This window comes from Falco punctatus, assembly GCF_963210335.1.
Source record: "Falco punctatus genome assembly, chromosome: 6".
Taxonomy (NCBI): Eukaryota; Metazoa; Chordata; class Aves; order Falconiformes; family Falconidae; genus Falco; species Falco punctatus.
Genome location: NC_137585.1, coordinates 69,838,415 through 69,855,633, shown reverse-complemented (window position 1 = coordinate 69,855,633; position 17,219 = coordinate 69,838,415). Strand labels below are relative to the sequence as shown.

General features: G+C 45.5%; 1 protein-coding gene across 1 annotated transcript in view; it reads right to left on the bottom strand.

Moving 5' to 3' along the window:
- Positions 1-16,322, bottom strand: part of ELAPOR2 (endosome-lysosome associated apoptosis and autophagy regulator family member 2) — a 128,065-nt gene extending 111,743 nt beyond the window's left edge. The window contains exon 1 of the mRNA XM_080390667.1: positions 3,322-16,322. Within this exon, the coding sequence (XP_080246793.1) occupies positions 3,322-3,444 (123 nt within the window). The 5' untranslated portion in view covers positions 3,445-16,322. The remainder of the gene's footprint in view (positions 1-3,321) is intronic.
- Between the last annotated feature and the right edge of the window lie 897 nt (positions 16,323-17,219).

The window sequence follows — 17,219 nt, the reverse complement described above, 5'->3', positions numbered from 1 at the left end:
GCCTACTGAAGTGGCCGGTAAACCATCCAATGCAGCAGAATCACATTTATTATCTGTATCAAAAATGTATGTGTTTGCTGTCAGTCTGCATGGTAACTGGGAGTCAAACAGGGTATATGAAAGAAAACATTTTTGCCATCAGCTCGGATGTTCTGTATCTCTCTTCGCAAACAATTTGGCTGAATGTGAAGCAAGAGAAGAGTTACTTGCTGATATTTTTAATTTTTTTTCTAATGGTTGAAAGAACAATAGAGGGAAAGGAATGATGAAATTAAGAAAAGATCCATTTAGGCTGAGTATCAGTTAAAACGTCCCAAAAGCAAAATCTGTTCAGATTTGGGGGAAGCCAAAGAAGACTCTTTCATTTGGGAAGTTTAGAAAAATCACACTGAACACTGGAAAATAAGATGTAACAAAGATGCTCCCTGGGGACAGGGGGATGGGCATGAATATCTCATCATTTCCAACAAAATAGCTTAATGTGTATTTAATGCCAGTGAAAAACATGGGTGTCATCAACCCTGCTCAAAGCCATAATTTATGAAATACGTGAACCATTTGCATTAGCGGCCCATTCATCACTGGCATAAGCAGAAAGCATTCACCAAACAGTTATTCTTCTACTGCTGTCCTAATTTCAGTTACCAAGTCACCAGAAGCCCAGGTTACAGCAGTGGGTCCCCCCAGCTTCTGCACCCCAGGGGGACCCTGGCCATCAAGGCCAAGCCTGCCTCTGTCTCTTGGAGCTGCACCTAACTCACCTTCTGGCATTGGAGAGCTCAGGGAGAGCTCGTGATGTGAACGGTCCTCACAGCCCAGACTGAACGTTGTTACGCCAGAAGCTTAAGGCTGTGTCAATTTATTCCAAAAACTCATGGGAACATTCATTCAAGCTGCTTGTATGTCTGGTTTGCAGCACAAACACACCTCTCCTAAATTCAGTGTGCTGACCTGCTACAGTCCCTGATGAAAGAAGGCAATGACAAAAAGGTTTCTGAAAAGTGACATTGCTATACATTATTACTTTTACTATCTATGTAACCAGAGCACCACGGAGCCTCGGGCATAGCCAGAGATCCCACTGCTCCCAACACTGTACCAGCCCAGAAATCTCACAAACTGGCAGATACCTGTACTTCTCATAACAGTGAGGAAACAGAAAAACAAGCTGTTGGGGAGAGGATGTGTGTGCAGCTAAAGGAAAGATCCCCTATAGATTCAAAATTAACTACCTGCCAGTGCATGAAACCTTGCGCTTCTCAAGCTTTTTCGGTATAAAACAAGACCTTTACCAAGTCTTCAAAGGACGGCAATACTCTCTAACAGGCTGTGCTTTCTCACTGTGCAACTTCATCCTTGCCTGAGCCTGCCCAAACCAGAGTCAATCACAACAAGAGCTATTGTGATTTTAATAGCAATACACCCAGATCACCTGGATTAGGCTGAATTAGAGCACATGGCAATGTTTTGAGACCAACGGGTAATAGCTAGGTATTAGCCATGTTTTACATGAACTGTTACATTTTGTTCTTCCCTTCTGTAAACCAGCTGATCTGCTACCCTGGTTTTTTGCAGGGTTTTGTTTTTTCATTCCCCCTCCATCCAGACGTGTTTGTAATTATGTTCTCTGGGACATACTGTTGCATGGCAGCACATGCACACACCCCAGCACGAGTAACGTACAGCTTTTTAACCATGTGAGTGATGGATGTCTCTGTCTCAAAGAGTATTCAAGTGAAACCGAAGTAAAACAACACTCTGTTCTTCTGAAAAGAAAGCAAAAGCACTCAGGTCCAGATCCAAAGGGGCGCAGAAGTGAGGCTCAGGGGGGAATTTGCACACCTAAAGCCCAATACAGAATGCTCAAAATATCAGCTCTACTCCTTTAGTAGCTCAGCTGAGATTCAGCTGTCACATTTAACCATCTGCAGAGGTTCATTTTTTTAAGCAAATACTTTAGGATGAGATCAGCTCTAGAAGGGCCTGTTTCCCTTCACTAGCTGGAAAGGGAGACAGGTAATGTAAAGCAGGTGGCTACATAAATCCCCCTTTCTGAGGATGCCTAACATTTAGGAGAAACATGCCACTGATCTGGGTATCCCACATGCCCTCCTACTGCAAGATTTGCCAGCCCAGACCAGCACTGAGCAATTTCACCGATGCTCTGCTACTTGCAAGACAAAAAATATATTCAATAGGCGAGGGGGGAATAGCCTTTGGGGTTGGGGACACCCCCTTTCACTGGAGAAGACACAGGCTTCTGCACCTCTGGACAGGGAGGTCCCACACTGCAATAGCTCCCAAGCATGGATCAGGACCCTTCACCTGCTGAGTGCTCCAAGCTGGCTGCAGCCGCCCACTCCCAGTCCAGTCTGAGAATATACAAATTATTTCTTGCTAAACCGTGCAACTGCAGTAGGAGAGGTGAGGAAGCTCTGTTCCTGAAGCATCCTCAGAGGGGTAAGAGAAAGGGGACTGATCACTGCCAACCCACTTAAAGGTTTCTGCTTGCTAGAGCAGTGCCCCTGTTTGGGAAGGTGGTGCCTAGCCTCTTCACCCCTACGCCTAGATCTAAAACACAGGAAAGACCCACTTGCTCTTTAAAAGTAGCAGTGAGGAGGATTTCCCTGCAGATAGGAGTGAGGATGGAAACCCTGCAGCAGAGCTTCAGCCTTGGTCCCCTCCCTCCATCAGGGCTCCTTCTAGGCCACCCGGAGATGGACCAGAGCATCCCTGTCCGGCAGCCTGGGCTCCTGCATCCTGCACCACCGTGCAGAGCAGTCCTCGCTCCGCCGACACCCGGTCCCTCCCGTTACGGGTTTTTACAGCAGGAGACAGGCAGAAAGTTTCTCTCCCTATGTCACACACAGGGCTCAGCCCAGGACACCCCGGGCTGACACGGGAGGGTCGGGACACCTTCAAACCCTTCCTCACTCTCCCCCCTTTTGCATTGATTCAACACACTATTTAGAAAAGCAGCGAGGCCAGTCGAGTCCCCCGCGTTTGGAGGGGGGCTCTGCTACTTCTACGGATCGGAGGGAGCAGTGACAACGGGGTGTGTGTGTGTGTGTCCTTCGCAGCCCACGGCTCCACGCGTGCTGCTGGGGGGGCTCGGCCGCCCCGCAGAGTGCCCGGCATCACCGCAGCGGGGGGTCCTTCTCCGTGGGTCTGACCTCTCTATCGTCCCGCAAACAGCCCGGGGAGGGGCAACGCAACCAGCACCTGGGGTGCCACCCTCCACTCGAGCCTGGTGCATCCTTCCCCACCCCCCACCCCCGCCATTAGGGATGGGGAAAAACCCCGGGAGGAGGAAAATCTCACCTCTTCGCAGGGCGGCAGCTGCAGGGCGGCCGCCTGCCAGCCCAGCAGCCAGCAGCACACCCAGGCGCTGCCCGGGTACCCCCGCTCCGCTCCGGCCCGCCGCATCCTCATCCTCCTCATCATCCTCTGCCCCCGCCGCGGAGCGCCCACGCACCCCTTCCGCGCCGCCCCTGGAGGGGAGCGGGGGGGGGAGGATCACCGCCCCCTGCTCCTGCCGGAGACCTCCCTGCCCCAGCCGGCGGGTCGGGCTGCCCCTGGCCCTGAGCCCCTCCTGCCGCCGGGCATAACCCCGCGGGCTGGCACGGACGGCAGCGGCCCCGCCGGCCGCCTGCTCCCGGCAGCCGGCACCTCCAAAGCCGGGAGGAGGGGCTGGGAGGAGGAGGAGGAGGAGGAGGGGGAGGAGGGGGAGGAGGAGGAGGAAGGCAGGCAGCGCAGGCGCATGCTGCCGAGGTTCGCTCAGCCCCGGCATGGCAAACGGGAGAGCGGCTGCACCCTCCGGTTGTATCTCCCCAGCCCCGAAGGCTGCGGGGTGGGAGCGGCACTGGGCGGGCGAACCCCCCTGCCCTGCCCTCCTGCGGGGTGCTGGCCTGCAGCACCTCGGCCCCGCACGGCTGCTGGCGATGCGGGGTGCTGGCACCCACCGCCCCGCTCTGCCGCTGCTAAGGTCGCCCGTGATCCCCGCTAAGGTGGGATCCCACCGGGTGGGATGTGCGGTGGACCGCTGCCCTCCCCGCCTGAGCACGACAGCGACCCTCCTCCGTGGGATGGATGGGAGAGCACGGCCTGACCCAAATCATTATTATCCCCAGCATCATGCAGACTGTGCCCTCAGTGGTTGCCTTTCAAGCGGGATTTTGTGCCCCCTGCCCCAGCGATGCCCAGCTACTCAATGCCTAATTAAGTGTTTTTCTGTCCGTCCTCCGCCTCCCTGGCACCTCTACCAAACCTGCTCCCTTTCCTGCTCCCCCCTGCCTCTTCCCTCCTTTCTCACCTAACCAGCAAAACTCAGCGCAGACACAGGGCTCCTCCTCGGTAGCACAGTATGTGCCTGTCCTTATGGAGCCACCTTTTTGAACTCCAATACATTGCCCTTTTTTTTACCACTTCTAGTTTGTTGGGTGAGTTGTTTTTTTTTTTTCTTCCTTGCAATTTTTCTGCAATTCCTGGCCACCACGATCCAGGCTTGACTCAGCCTTTATTCACCTTTTGAAAGGAGATGAGGAATGTAATGGTAGAGTCAGATCTTTGCCTGCATCGTGTAACCCCTCTTGCCACCCCTGGCTGGTGTCATCGCTGTGACTGTATGCTAAAACAAAAATGGTTTAATTTGCTCATTTTATGTCATTCGAGGACCTTGCTGGAGCAGTCGAGAAGGGAGCTCTGTGACGACACTCTGCTAATAGAGACAAGCTTGAAATTTCCCTTTGTTCTTATACTGAGCCTTGCCCTGCTTTCAGCTCTCGCTGGAGGAAAGAAAATGGGTTACGGGTTCTTCCACCGACAGTCCCCGTCACTCACCATGGTGCCAAATGAAGCAGCTTGTGCAAACTGTTACATGAAAAAGTCAAATTATCTTTCCAGAAAAAGTGGAGAACAAAATAGAAATTGTGATGCTGCTTTATGTTCTGTGCTCCTGGACCAGTTAGATCACACAGTTGGTCCCAAGGATTTGTTGCTTGGCTTAACTGTGGGGTAAATTTCAATGTTCAAGGAACGCCGATTGCAGCTGGAGCAGCAGTTCCCTTTACATTTGCTAAAATAAAACACACAAAGCTGCTGACACTCCTGGACGTGCGGCAAGGAACTCAGCCTGAAAATACATGGGAGAAAATCACAGTGGTTGGATTCAGCATGTCTTTTCATACAAGGAAAATGGGTACAAGGCCAACTTCCAGAAAAGTGCACTTCTTTCTTTTACTGCAGTTGTTGGCCTTGAATAAAACTTCAGGGTGGGAAGAAGAAGCCCCCCTGGCAGAGGCTGCTTGCAGAACTGCCTTCTGCAGCATGAGGGTCACTGCCCTTATGTACTGCTCATTTCCAGGTACGCTCAAGAAGGCAACAGGGCCACTAACACAATGGCAAGAGTCAGTTCAAGTGAGAAGACCTCCCATATGGCATAGGGATGGGTGAGGAAAGGGAGTATCAGAGTGTGCTTTGTCAGCTGCTCTGTCACCCTTTTGTTTCACTAAATTACTTAAATTTAAAACTCAGAATGGGAAGAAGTCAATTTACAAATAAAAGGCTAGATACTCATCTTCAGTGCTCGCTGTATGTTACCAAAAATTTATTTACTGTCCTCTGTGGGACTTGCTGTCTTCCTAGCAAAAAAAATCGCTAAAGTCTGAGATTTTTTTTGTTTTGCTTTATGTTTCCAAAAGACAGAAGGTCCCGAAATTTCTTGAGCTTTAAAAGCATGGCAAAAATTCTGCAGTGCATTGTAAGCTTAAGGCCAGCAGGAAAAAGAAAAAAAAAAAAAAAAAAAAAAGCATACTATTTTAAAAATTAATCAGCTTAGATAGACATGCACAAATGTGGTAAAGGAAAGCAGCGCTGGATCTGAGAAGCATCATGTAACTTTAACACTGGAAAAAAGTAACAACTATATACAAGGCAGCAGAGTTAAAGGATTTTTAAATCTAGGAAAAGCAGAGAGCAGGCACTGAAACTGGGGGTTTTGAGACCTGTATCTGAAATCTTGACCTAATATTTTGAGTTAAGTGAGAAGATGCAAAAGTAATTCAGAAGGATCATCCAATTTGATTTAAAAATAATTGCCCTGCGCTACTACGTCAAAGTACAGAAGAAAAAGAAAGGAAGAAAACTAAGTAGTGAGCAATAATTTGAACTGCAACAAGTGTGAGAGGTGTTTCAAGCTACATCTCCAGATTTGCCTGTGTTTTATCATGCCTCTCCATCAGTCTGGCATAAGTTAAAGATGCTCTTAAAAGTGTACCTTTGTTCTGTTGTTGTAAGCTGAGCCCAGAAAAGCCCAACAGCTTTCAAGCATTTAGGATCCAGGTCTGTAAATGATTCTTCCTGACATCAGTGAGCTGCTTAAAGTTAATCATGGACTTTCATGTTTGCAGAGCTCAAACCATCGGTTTCTCCAGTAGCCATTTAGCCGTGGCAGGGAAGCAGCCCGTATGTCGCTAATGTTAGTGACACCAAGTGAAAGGGAAAATTAAATGGCTGCCAGCTACTGTTTGGATGACAGCAATTAGTAACTACACTTGGGATTAGTCAGGCCTGTGGGCTGACATTGGCTTGCGTGGGAATACATCATAGGGTAAATGAAATTATTAACCCTTTTTATCTCTGCCTGCTTCTGATGAAAACTCCTTAAACACCTTGCCTGCACTCACATTTCACTGCGGCTTTTGGAAAAGGTAACCAATATAAAGCAATTTCCTGGAGTTTCTTCATTGGAACTCATTTTCCAGCATTGGTGACTCTCCAAGTGGTTAAATTATGTGATCCCTCTAGAAGGGTACCTGGTTTTCCCACAGCAGTTATCATGTTTTTTAATTTGCTAACACGTCCACCTGTGGGCTCTACCACAGCACATTATGCTCAGACATCTCCTTTTTCTTACAGACTATATATTTTCCTATATAACCTGGTATTCTGAGCACTCTCCATGAGGGTATACCTTATCTGAGATAAAAATCAGCACTTTTTCAAGTTGTGTCATCCTGGTGCTTTGCTAAGTGCGGTTCAAAATAGCCTTAATGTGCTTTTGCTCACACACATGTTCTTACTTTTGGATTCCCAAACTCTTCAGGCTCTTTGGAAATTCAAGATACATCACAATAATAAAAGAATGCTTTATACCTGCACCTCTGCTTCAGCTCTGACTTACTTAGACACCATTTCTACTTTCAAGCCACTCAAGCACCATTGTGAGTCCATTCGAGGACAGTCTGGAGAGTCATGCTGAGAAAGCTGATGTGTCGGGACAGAGGCTAAGCAGTCACCACAAAAAATGGGTAACGTTTGCAGTGGGGTCTCCCTTAAGGTTGCCTGTAGCCCATGGAAGAGCCCAGTGCTGGGGGCCTTAACTTAGGGTGGGGTACTTTGGGAGCACCATTCCCCTTCTCCTAAAAAAGTAGTTATAAACATGTCATCAGGAATCTTTTCTGAAGGGTGCCTGGAAGTGTCCAGAGCTAAAAGAGATGGGAGTGCTCATCAGATGCGTTTTAGTCACCTATTTTAAGAGGAGCTGAATGCCTTTTCTCTCCATTAACTGTATAGGTAGCTCGGATATGGACACCTACACACAGTTAAATGAAGCCCACCCTAAATGATTTTCTGCTGCCTGGTGTTCTACTTAGATAAGGTTCATGTCCTCCAGATTTAGGCGTGTATGAAGTGGCACACGTCTGACTGGCCCGCGCACTATGCTGCACAGCCCCATTTGCATCCAAAGCAGAGTACAGCACAGTCAAATGGACCTGGGACTGTGGCTGCTGGGCTATGTGATGTGGCTATGCAGGCTTCACCACATCAGCTGTAGCCTCCTGATACAAACTCACACCTGCAGAACCCTGGAAAAAAAAAAGGCTTTCTGGCTTCAGAAAAGCCAGGATCAGCTTTTATTGCCTTTTTGTAATTCTCACTCCTATACGTAACACTCAGCATCTATCCCTTTCCCTCTTTTCTTAATACCCTTGTTCCTGAATGCTAGATTTTCGTCTCTTCTCCCTGGAGACATTTAGAGTACCTGTATTTTGCTTTTCTAGCAAGCTTCATCTTTTGGATCCCATTTAAACCTCTGGGAGCCTTCCAGTTGTGATGTCTTTATTCATCCTTTCTCTCATTGTGACTTTAGTTGAATTTTCCCGTAAATCATGCTCATAGCTTGGCGCTAGAAGAGCTTCTTGAATACACACAATTTAATATTAGCTGTGCAAAGGTTAAACATAAAAGACCCGAGGCACTCTTGCACCATTTTAATCTACAGACCTGGAGAAGAGAGGTTAGAGAGGTAAGCTGCCTTGGTTGAGTCTGAATCACAAGAAATTCAGCCATAAAGAAGAATTTATCTGCTTTTGAGTTAGCCACGTGATTAGGCAGCTTCTTCTTTGCTTTCTAGACTAAGGAGAGAAAAAAAAATCAGTTTTAAAATGTATAGACCAGCTGATTATTCCCTCCAGTGCATATAGAATAAAAAGCGGTGATCACTGCATTAAAATCAGTTAGCATGTTTGTTTCGAGTAAGGAGGAACAGCAGTGGTAAATATCTCCAAGATAACTGATGACAGACAGCAGGATCAGCATCCAAAGCCTTTTACTGTTGCTATTAGAGTTTCTTAGCCATTCATCCACAGGCACCTTTTCCCAGCAGACCTATTTATCTGCTATCAGGTAGCAGGAGTGTGTTGAGTAATGATGATTCTCCTGACTTCGCGTGCAAAACCGAGCCTTGTTAGATGACTCTCAGGGACCCATCATGACATGATCATACCCAAAGAGGACGTGCTGTCTAGGGGTTTGAGGTGAGCAATATGAAAACTAACATAGGTTTATTTATAGAGCATTAAGTGCAAACTATTAGAAGGCTAAAATCTATACGCTCTGGCTGTGCTGATTTGGTGTGTGCACAAAGTTACAATGAATGACACAATAAATAGCCCTGTGCACTAAAGAAAGGTTATGTTGGCTAATTCTGTATTCTTGTCTCTCGTGGTGCTGGGCATATTGAGGCTGATCATCTTCCCTGAAGGTTAGTAAGGGCTCTGCAGACGTACATCCTCGGCTCTGGGAAAGAGCAGGAGGCAGAGCAGCCTCTGCACAGTGCTGTATCCCTGCCCAAAGGGTCCTTACATTACCCAACTTCTGCAGCCACCATTTGTCCCTTGCACCATCACCGAAGTGCCAGAGGCCACTAACTCACGGTGTGGCAGAGAGAACTCCCTCTCCCACCCACTCCACCAGAAGCATCTTGCTTCTCTAGAAAAATAAAAATCAAAATGTCACAAAGCTTTCACATAGTTGCACTAGATGACCTTTAAAGGTCACTTTCAACCCAAGCCATTCTATGATTCTATGATAGTGTCCCCTGCAAGGAAAGGGGGCACATATTTTCTGCTGAACAGCTTGATCTGATGAAGGCTTTTGTGATTAAAAGGCTGCATTTTCGAGGGTCTTCTCAAAGGTCTTTCTGCTTCCCCTGAACCAAGGACAACATCTCCTGACTCTTCAAAATCTTCAAAGAAAGCAATGCCGGGCTCTCCCAGGGAAATTGGTGTGAGCATAATGAGCCAACATTAAAATGCTTTGAAAGTCCCACCTGTTTGATAAACAGGAACTTCTGTGGATATGGCGTGTTTTGTTACCATATTGGTGCTATGGTTGGCAGCAAAATTAATTGAGCTGACACTGCCAGTAGTGTTGACACACACAATGGCAGCAAACAACTGTAACTCACTAACAACAATATTGATTTTCTGCTCCCAGAGGAGCCTTTGTAAACTTTCAAAACCAGTTTTTCCAAATAAAAAGCACCCAACTAAGTGTCAGAGACTGAAACAAAGTCATTTTAGTGGAAGGCAGAGATGTGATTTATCATGTGAGAAGACCGACTCTGATATCACCTACATGGGTGTGAAGTTGCACTGATCCTATGTGAGCATGCTGCTGAAACAGGTCTTTTCAAGGTGACTCCAAGGTGATGCTGTGACCAGGCAGCCTGATCTACCCTGACATGCCGACCTACAAGTCAACGTAAAGTTCCATCTATATCTGTAGGGCTTCAGCTCTAAGGAGGCTATAGCCATGTGTGTTGCACCTGACTCCTAATGCTCCTGCGGGTAAGGATCTACGTATGTTAAATCAGAGCATGTTGGTGTTAGATGGTTTTTCAGCTATTGACAGGGAAAGCTTAAAATGCACATTGCCATTAGAAGCTCTCTCAGCATCTGGGAGGCTTTCGCCTCCATCATTACCACTCCCAAAAGCAAAAAAATACCATCAAATGTGTGCGCTAATGCAAAACCTTCATAACGACCTCTTCTTCTCTCTGTCAGTTACTGCAATTAGATAGCACGTCTACCTGCCACATGCATCATCTATTTGAGAAGTTATTTTGTCCTAACACTGCGACAGTCACCGCTCAGGTTTTTCTGTAGTTCAGCTCTGTATGAGTCACAGAGTATTTACCCAGCACATTGGACTCTGTTACGTTTAATTTCTGAAAACAATTGCTGCAGCCACTCAGGTGCGGCTAGCAGATGCCTGCATGCTCAAAAATAAAGATTGCATAAACTCTGTCTGTCCTGCTGCATTTCCAGCCTTCCTCTCTTGGAACTCCCACATGTTTTAATTCATCAAACCTAGCTCTTCCCTATGGATCTTTAGGGAAAGAAGGAGGTCTGGGGTCAAGACCAGCAGAGGAGCAGGCCCCCAACTTGGGGGCTTTCACCCCCTTTCCAAAAGGGAGGGGCCACTCATCTGGGGGAAGGATGCAATGATCTGGAGGACAGCTGGGCTTTGTGTGGTTTTCCACAGGAGGAGGAAGCAGACACATACATACCACAGCAGCCCAGTCCCCACCTTCAGCAGCTGCCTCAGTCAGCCTTGGTTGCTCCACAAGTAGCGTCAGGGTGAACTGTCTCTTAAGCAGATGCTCTGAGTCCTATAGATTAAAGAGTATTACAGCGTCTTTAAGAGTATAAGCTGTTTCCCTCACAGGGAATACGGCAGTACTTGAGCAGGGAATACACCTTTGGCTGCACGTTTACTTCTCCAGCTCCCTCAGGATGATGTTGTTTTGACATAAAGTCTTAGTTTGATTTGCTCCACAAAATACCGATTGCTCTGTCAGCACCTTTAAATTTGGTAACACACAGCAGCCTTCAAAAGACACAAATGTAAATTTGCAATTTAAGGGGTGAAGCGATTTATTGCACTATAAATAGCCTACCACATTAACATACTAGTGCTCAAGTGGCACTAAGCTAAGAAGAATACTTGTAAATGTAATTTTGTTGCTTTATTAATTGTTCTCTCGTGGATTTGCTTTCCTCTTCACCACTTATCTTGGTGTCTGATTTTTCCCCCTTTAAGCTGCTGATTAACTTATTACCTTACCCAAAAATGCATTTTCCCCAATGTCTTTCCCAACACCCCCTTTCACTACAAACTCACTCACAAGAAAATATTTCAAACTAGAAGTCTGCGAGGCACACCAGTGCATTTTAAATCCCACTTTCTGAACAGAGATTCAGTTTATGTGCTAGCCCCGCTGGTTACAGAGATGCAGAGCAGCACGGTGAGGACAAGGACCTGCAAGAGAGCTGTCTCTGGTGGGTAAAATGAGTGCTCCAGGAATGACTTTTCCACTTGCATCACTACTACTGACTCATTCCAGGTAAAATACATTCTTTTGCAGGACATCAAGCCAAAGTTTACTTACACCTCAGTTAAAGGCTTAAGGTGGGATTTCAATAGACTTGAGAGACGAACAATGCTTTTATGGGTCTTCCTCCCCAGACTGAACTGTTTTCTGCTCTCTTAGATAAACCACTTTGTATCTCTTTATTTCAGTTTCTTTCTCTGTAGATTAGTGTTTACTCAGCCTTTGAGATGGCTGGATGAGAAGGACTTATGGCAGGACAGGAGGGGTTTGTCTGTCTGTACGGCCAAAAAAGTGCAGTATTGAGCAAGTGAAGTTGGAGTGCAAGTCTCCATGATCCAAGCTTCTACAGGACCACAGATGCTCAAGCTGGAGCACGTGTCTAATTGTCCTTGGTATGTGGATGCTCATTCCAGCATGGACCTGCCCACAGAAAGATACAGGATGACCCGTAAGGAGCCTGGTCCTGGCACAAACTCCTCAGGGGTCAGCCAGGCCTCCAGGGCCACAAGGAGGACCAAGTATCTCAGGATGGGACAAAAACAGCTAACAGCACCACCCCAGACCAAAAAGATGGCAGAGCTGTGCTGCTGTTTTACCTACATTTTATTACCTGCTGAAAGCTGGAAAGATGTTTTTTTAATGCCTTGCGAGGCTATGTAATAACTCATCCCTAGGTATTACCAAAAATAGTGAAGGTGAGGGCAAAGTGAATCTTTAGTATCTCTGGCTTTAAAAAATACAAACATTAACGTCATTAGAAACACACAGACCTGCAAGAGATCAGACCAACTGAATTTGAAATTAACCTTGCAAAGTGAATAGTGTGTTTGAATTAATCTCAAAAACATGCTTTACCGTGGAGGTAAGGTAAAATGTCAGCCTGAAGTTAAAAGCTTCGTCGAAGCAATCTCTGTTTTAAGACTCAAAGTGACCCTTGACATTTATCAAGGTAATGAAAATACTACAAGCCTTTTCAAAAGCTGATGTGAGGTTGTACTCAGCTCACCCATCGTAATGACTAGGTGTTTTTGCCATAGCTGCACAACTTGCTTCTCCACCGCTTTCCCACATGCGGCAACAAATTCTGCTGACTGATTATTCTTGTTTCTCAGCATCTTTCTGCTAAACTTAAGTGTTCATTAAATATACATATATTTATATTTAATAAAAATATATGTGTGTGTGTAATACACAACATATACCTATATATATTTCTGGTGACTGAAGTGGCCAAACAGAGGTAACCCAGCTGACCTCCAAATGCTCCAGATGACCGGGCAGGCAAAGATGCTTTAAGCAACAGTGACAGCAGAGGTGACTCAGCCCTCTTCCTGCTGTGTCACAAGCAGCTGAACAGAGACAGACGTCACCTCTGCTCGCATGGGCACAGGCAATGAGGTGGTCAGCTGAATGCACAGGCTGCTGTTGTATGGGTAATCCATTAATGCCCGAGGCTGATGACAACAAGTCTTTAATTTGCTGAGCACAATACAAACACAGAAGACAAAAAACTCGTGAAGCCAAACTGCAAAGAAGTCTTATGTCAGAAGTACCGAATTAGTAAAATGTAATTTATTTCCAAATACAACACTCACTTGTGTAGCCAATGCACCTGGCTTATACTGCCAGGTACTTTCCTTTTCCTCTCCCCAGGGAATCACAGGAAAACACTCCATGTCCATTTGGAAGAAAACAAGGAGAACCAACCTCATGCTTTTGTCCCTGATAGTGAGGCAACATATAGATGTTTTGTTGTGTGAGATGAATTGGGTGCTTCATCCTGCTTCAGTTGCAGTTGTCCTTTCCACATAGGCACCAGCATGAAGATGCAGCTTCCCAGAAGGCTGCTCTCTGTGGGTATCCCTTTGCATGTCTCCAGCAGGCACAGGTGAATGGGATTTCCCAAATACAGCATCAACCAAAAGCGAATCACCTGGAGGCAGCCGAAGTCAAAAATCCCCCAAATCCTGTAGGTTTAACAATAGCACAGCTGCTGTGAAGGCTGATACACTTTTTGCCACCCATCACACTCAGGTTTTTGTGCTAATGGGCTGTAAACCTGGATCAGGCTACCCAAGAGGACCTTCTTCATCTGTAATATGTTCACCAGCTAGTTTTGAGACATCCCATTGCCAGCACAGAGGAAACTATAAGGTATATTATCATTTACCTTTTGTTACGTCTCTCTAAACCAAATAACTGATTTCTTATGTTGCATTTTATTAAGTGATGTTCATTTTACTTTAAAGCTTCCTTAGTCATTTCAGAGATCTGAAAAATTCTTGGCAGAGTGTCACCCAAGGAAGAGCAATATTAAAACAAAGTCAGCTTGCCATGCCAAGCATCCCAAAGCAGCATCAGCAGTCCCTCAAGCTGGCAGCTGCGGAGATGCTGCAAAGTTGGCAACTGAGTCTATGGGGAAGGGAGTCTCACTGGCAAGCGTTCATCAAAGCTGCTGTGTTCAACAAGGCTGTGAGGGGAGAGATCGCGGGGTCTCCTTGCAATTGTAGCACTGAGTTTATAACACATATTAAGCAAGTGAGCTAAGAATAGGAGTGTGTTGTACCAGCCACGATTTTGATTAAAAAAGATTGCGGAATGATTGTTATGTATTGACTTATTGAAGAATTTTATCCCGTTACACTGATCTGCTAAAAATAGACTAAAGCTCTCTCTGATTTTTAAGGTGGAGCAGCCAGAATATCAAATATTTCAGAGCCATCTGCTGCACATTTGGATTCACATGGCTTATCTCAGACATCTGCACAAAACCAGGATGAATTACGTCCAATAGATACCTATTTCTCTCTACTTTCTAGAAGGGTCTAGGCAGCTCATTGAAATGCAGGTGTCAGTGCTGTAGATATATACTTGCTCAGGGGCGTCCCAAACTAGTGTTAGTTTCAGCACTATTTCCACTTGTTACAATGAAGATTAAATGTAGATCTACAAAGCTCTTGCAAGGTATTTAAATGACTGAGCCAGTATCAAGACTCTTGTTTTTCACCAAGATTGTGTCCAAACACGAGGTTATTTCTCCAAGCCACGGTCTGCAAGTCACAGCATGGTAATGTCGGAGAAACTGAACGGCCCTGGGTCCAGCTCTGGGTGGAATTCCTCGTTCTCCAAAACTATAAATACCTGTGGCTTTCCCCACAATAAAACTGAATTTTAAATGTTTTATAAGTTTTAACAGTGCTTTGATTTTAGGCCAGGAAAAAAAGGTCCATTTTTTTTAGCAGAAATGCAAAACTGTTATGTACAATTTATATTAAACTAACGTGCCCTGTTGACATGATACCGTTATGCAGGACAACGGAAAGCAGAGCCCTCGCTAATCTTAGAAACACAGGTCTGGAAGCAATCTCCAGGGCAGTGGATACCTCATCCACATTCCAGGCACTGAAACTCCCCATCTTGTGCACCGACTTTGGGAGCTGCTTTTATGAAGATCATTATCTTTCTTAACCTCTATGCAAAATTCATAGAAATGGAGAGTGCTGAGAGCCAGTATTCACTTAACATCAGTCATGGTAATAGTCTGACAGTCCTGAAGTCCTTATTATCCTATACAGCAAAGAAAAATATATATATTCAGTTTTCATTTTGATTTAGACGAGACAGGACTAATCCTGGCTTACAGAACCAGTCCTGCCTCCTTAATTCATAAAATCACCCCCTGAGAATCCACTTTTGACTCCCAGAGAAAATCTGCCTTTAATCATGTCACCGGGAGAATCACCGCTCAGATCTCCTGTAACGCAGAACTGCTCTGCGTTGCCTCAGACAGCCACTTTGGACAGAAAAGAGCATAAACTGCTTTTGTAGCCTTCACTGTAACCCCGAAGCACAGCAACATTTCTTCATAACATAGAGGCAAACCCACAGACTTAGAAAGTTACTGAATTGTAGTTCTGGGGCAAAGCATGAGTAAAGCAGCAGCAAAGCTGATGGGGAGGGAACAGTGTTCCACTTGGGTGTGAGAAAGGCAGTGTGTTTCAGGAGAAAAATACAGAAACATTAATTTTAGGACCCATCCGAGCCAGCTGATTATATGGGCAAAGCTTTAAATCTGGATGCAGCCCCACTGTCAATTTCATGGGAGAATTCAGCTGATAGGTAATTTCAATTTATTATTAAAATTAGAAGAGAAAGGACTTCAGTGTGACCCTGCTAACTGGGATTTGTTTCCTAGCTAAGCCCTGTCTATAGTGATGCTTAAGGCCAGTCATGATTTTCTGCTCAAATTTTATTATCAGGGGAACACTGATGAACCAAAAGATATAAATATTGAAACCTGTTTGTTTATGCGCTAGCGTTTTAATGGCGGGGAATCATGGGCTTCCAGGTTTTATTTTGGAAGGTGCAATAGACAGTGATACAGAGAAGGACAAGTTACCTCATTAGGAAGAGTTCTGGGAAACAAGCTAGGTTTTTATTTCTTTGTGGGTTTTTGTTTTTGGGGTTTTTTTTCGGGAATTACTTAAGTATTCATATGAATAGTATTCCCCCTAGATAAAACCAAAAGGAAGGAAATCTCAGTGCTTTCACATGATAAAATACCATCTGCTTCTGTTTAAGAAATCCACAATAATGGAACCCAAAACACTTTGATCAGATGTTTAATGTGACTTTTAAGAGTTTTGAATTATTTTCAAATATCCTCAAAAATTTGAGGATTCCAGATCAGCCTCGCAAAAAGTTGTCAGCTCCAAAATTGCTTCTTGGCTCCTTCTCATGGTGATCAAGAAAGAAAAAACAATATTTCATTCACTGAGAACAATAAAAAACTTCCCCACAAATTCAATGAGTTTGTTACAAGCACAGAAAACCCTGACGTGTAGTCAGACTATACGCAATTATGAACATCAGATTTGGGTCACACCGAATAAAATGTCTCTTACTCTGACTCATCTACTTAAGAAGCATTTAAAAGTCTCTTCCTATAGACTGTAAATGGGAAATTAATATCCCAACACAGTAAGACTGCAAAATGAATGCCCCACAAAATTAAGATTGAGTAGAAAGTTAAAATGGCACAAATATGCCTCTCTAACCATCCCTTCCCTGACCTCCCCCCCCAAAAAAAAAAAAAAAAAAAAAAAGATTAGGAACCTCAGATAAAACTTCATGTATTTCCAAATAAATGGCTATACCTGACTGCAGAGGCACCACTGTGACCTTGCAGGGATCTCTTCAACCACGGCAGGACATGGCCAGGGGAATGGAGAACAAAATCTGGTATTGCTTTGGGCTGGTTCAGGACACTAGACATGCTCATAAAGCTGAAACAGAACTCGATCAGAGGCAGGAAGGTGAGGCAGGCCACCATGAAAGGGCTGAAGTGAAGCAGCTTCAGAGACCAGCAGGCTGACAGCGCTGCAACAAGGGGCCAAGGCAAGGTCACACTGGCAAAGGCAGGGAAGAGGAACCGCCTTCAGAAGACATCATCCTTAGGCATCCTCAAGCATCCCCAGCACATACTGCTGCCCTTGGGCTGGTGTTGTGGCCCAGCCTTGCCTTCTGTAAAGGGATTGTGCTT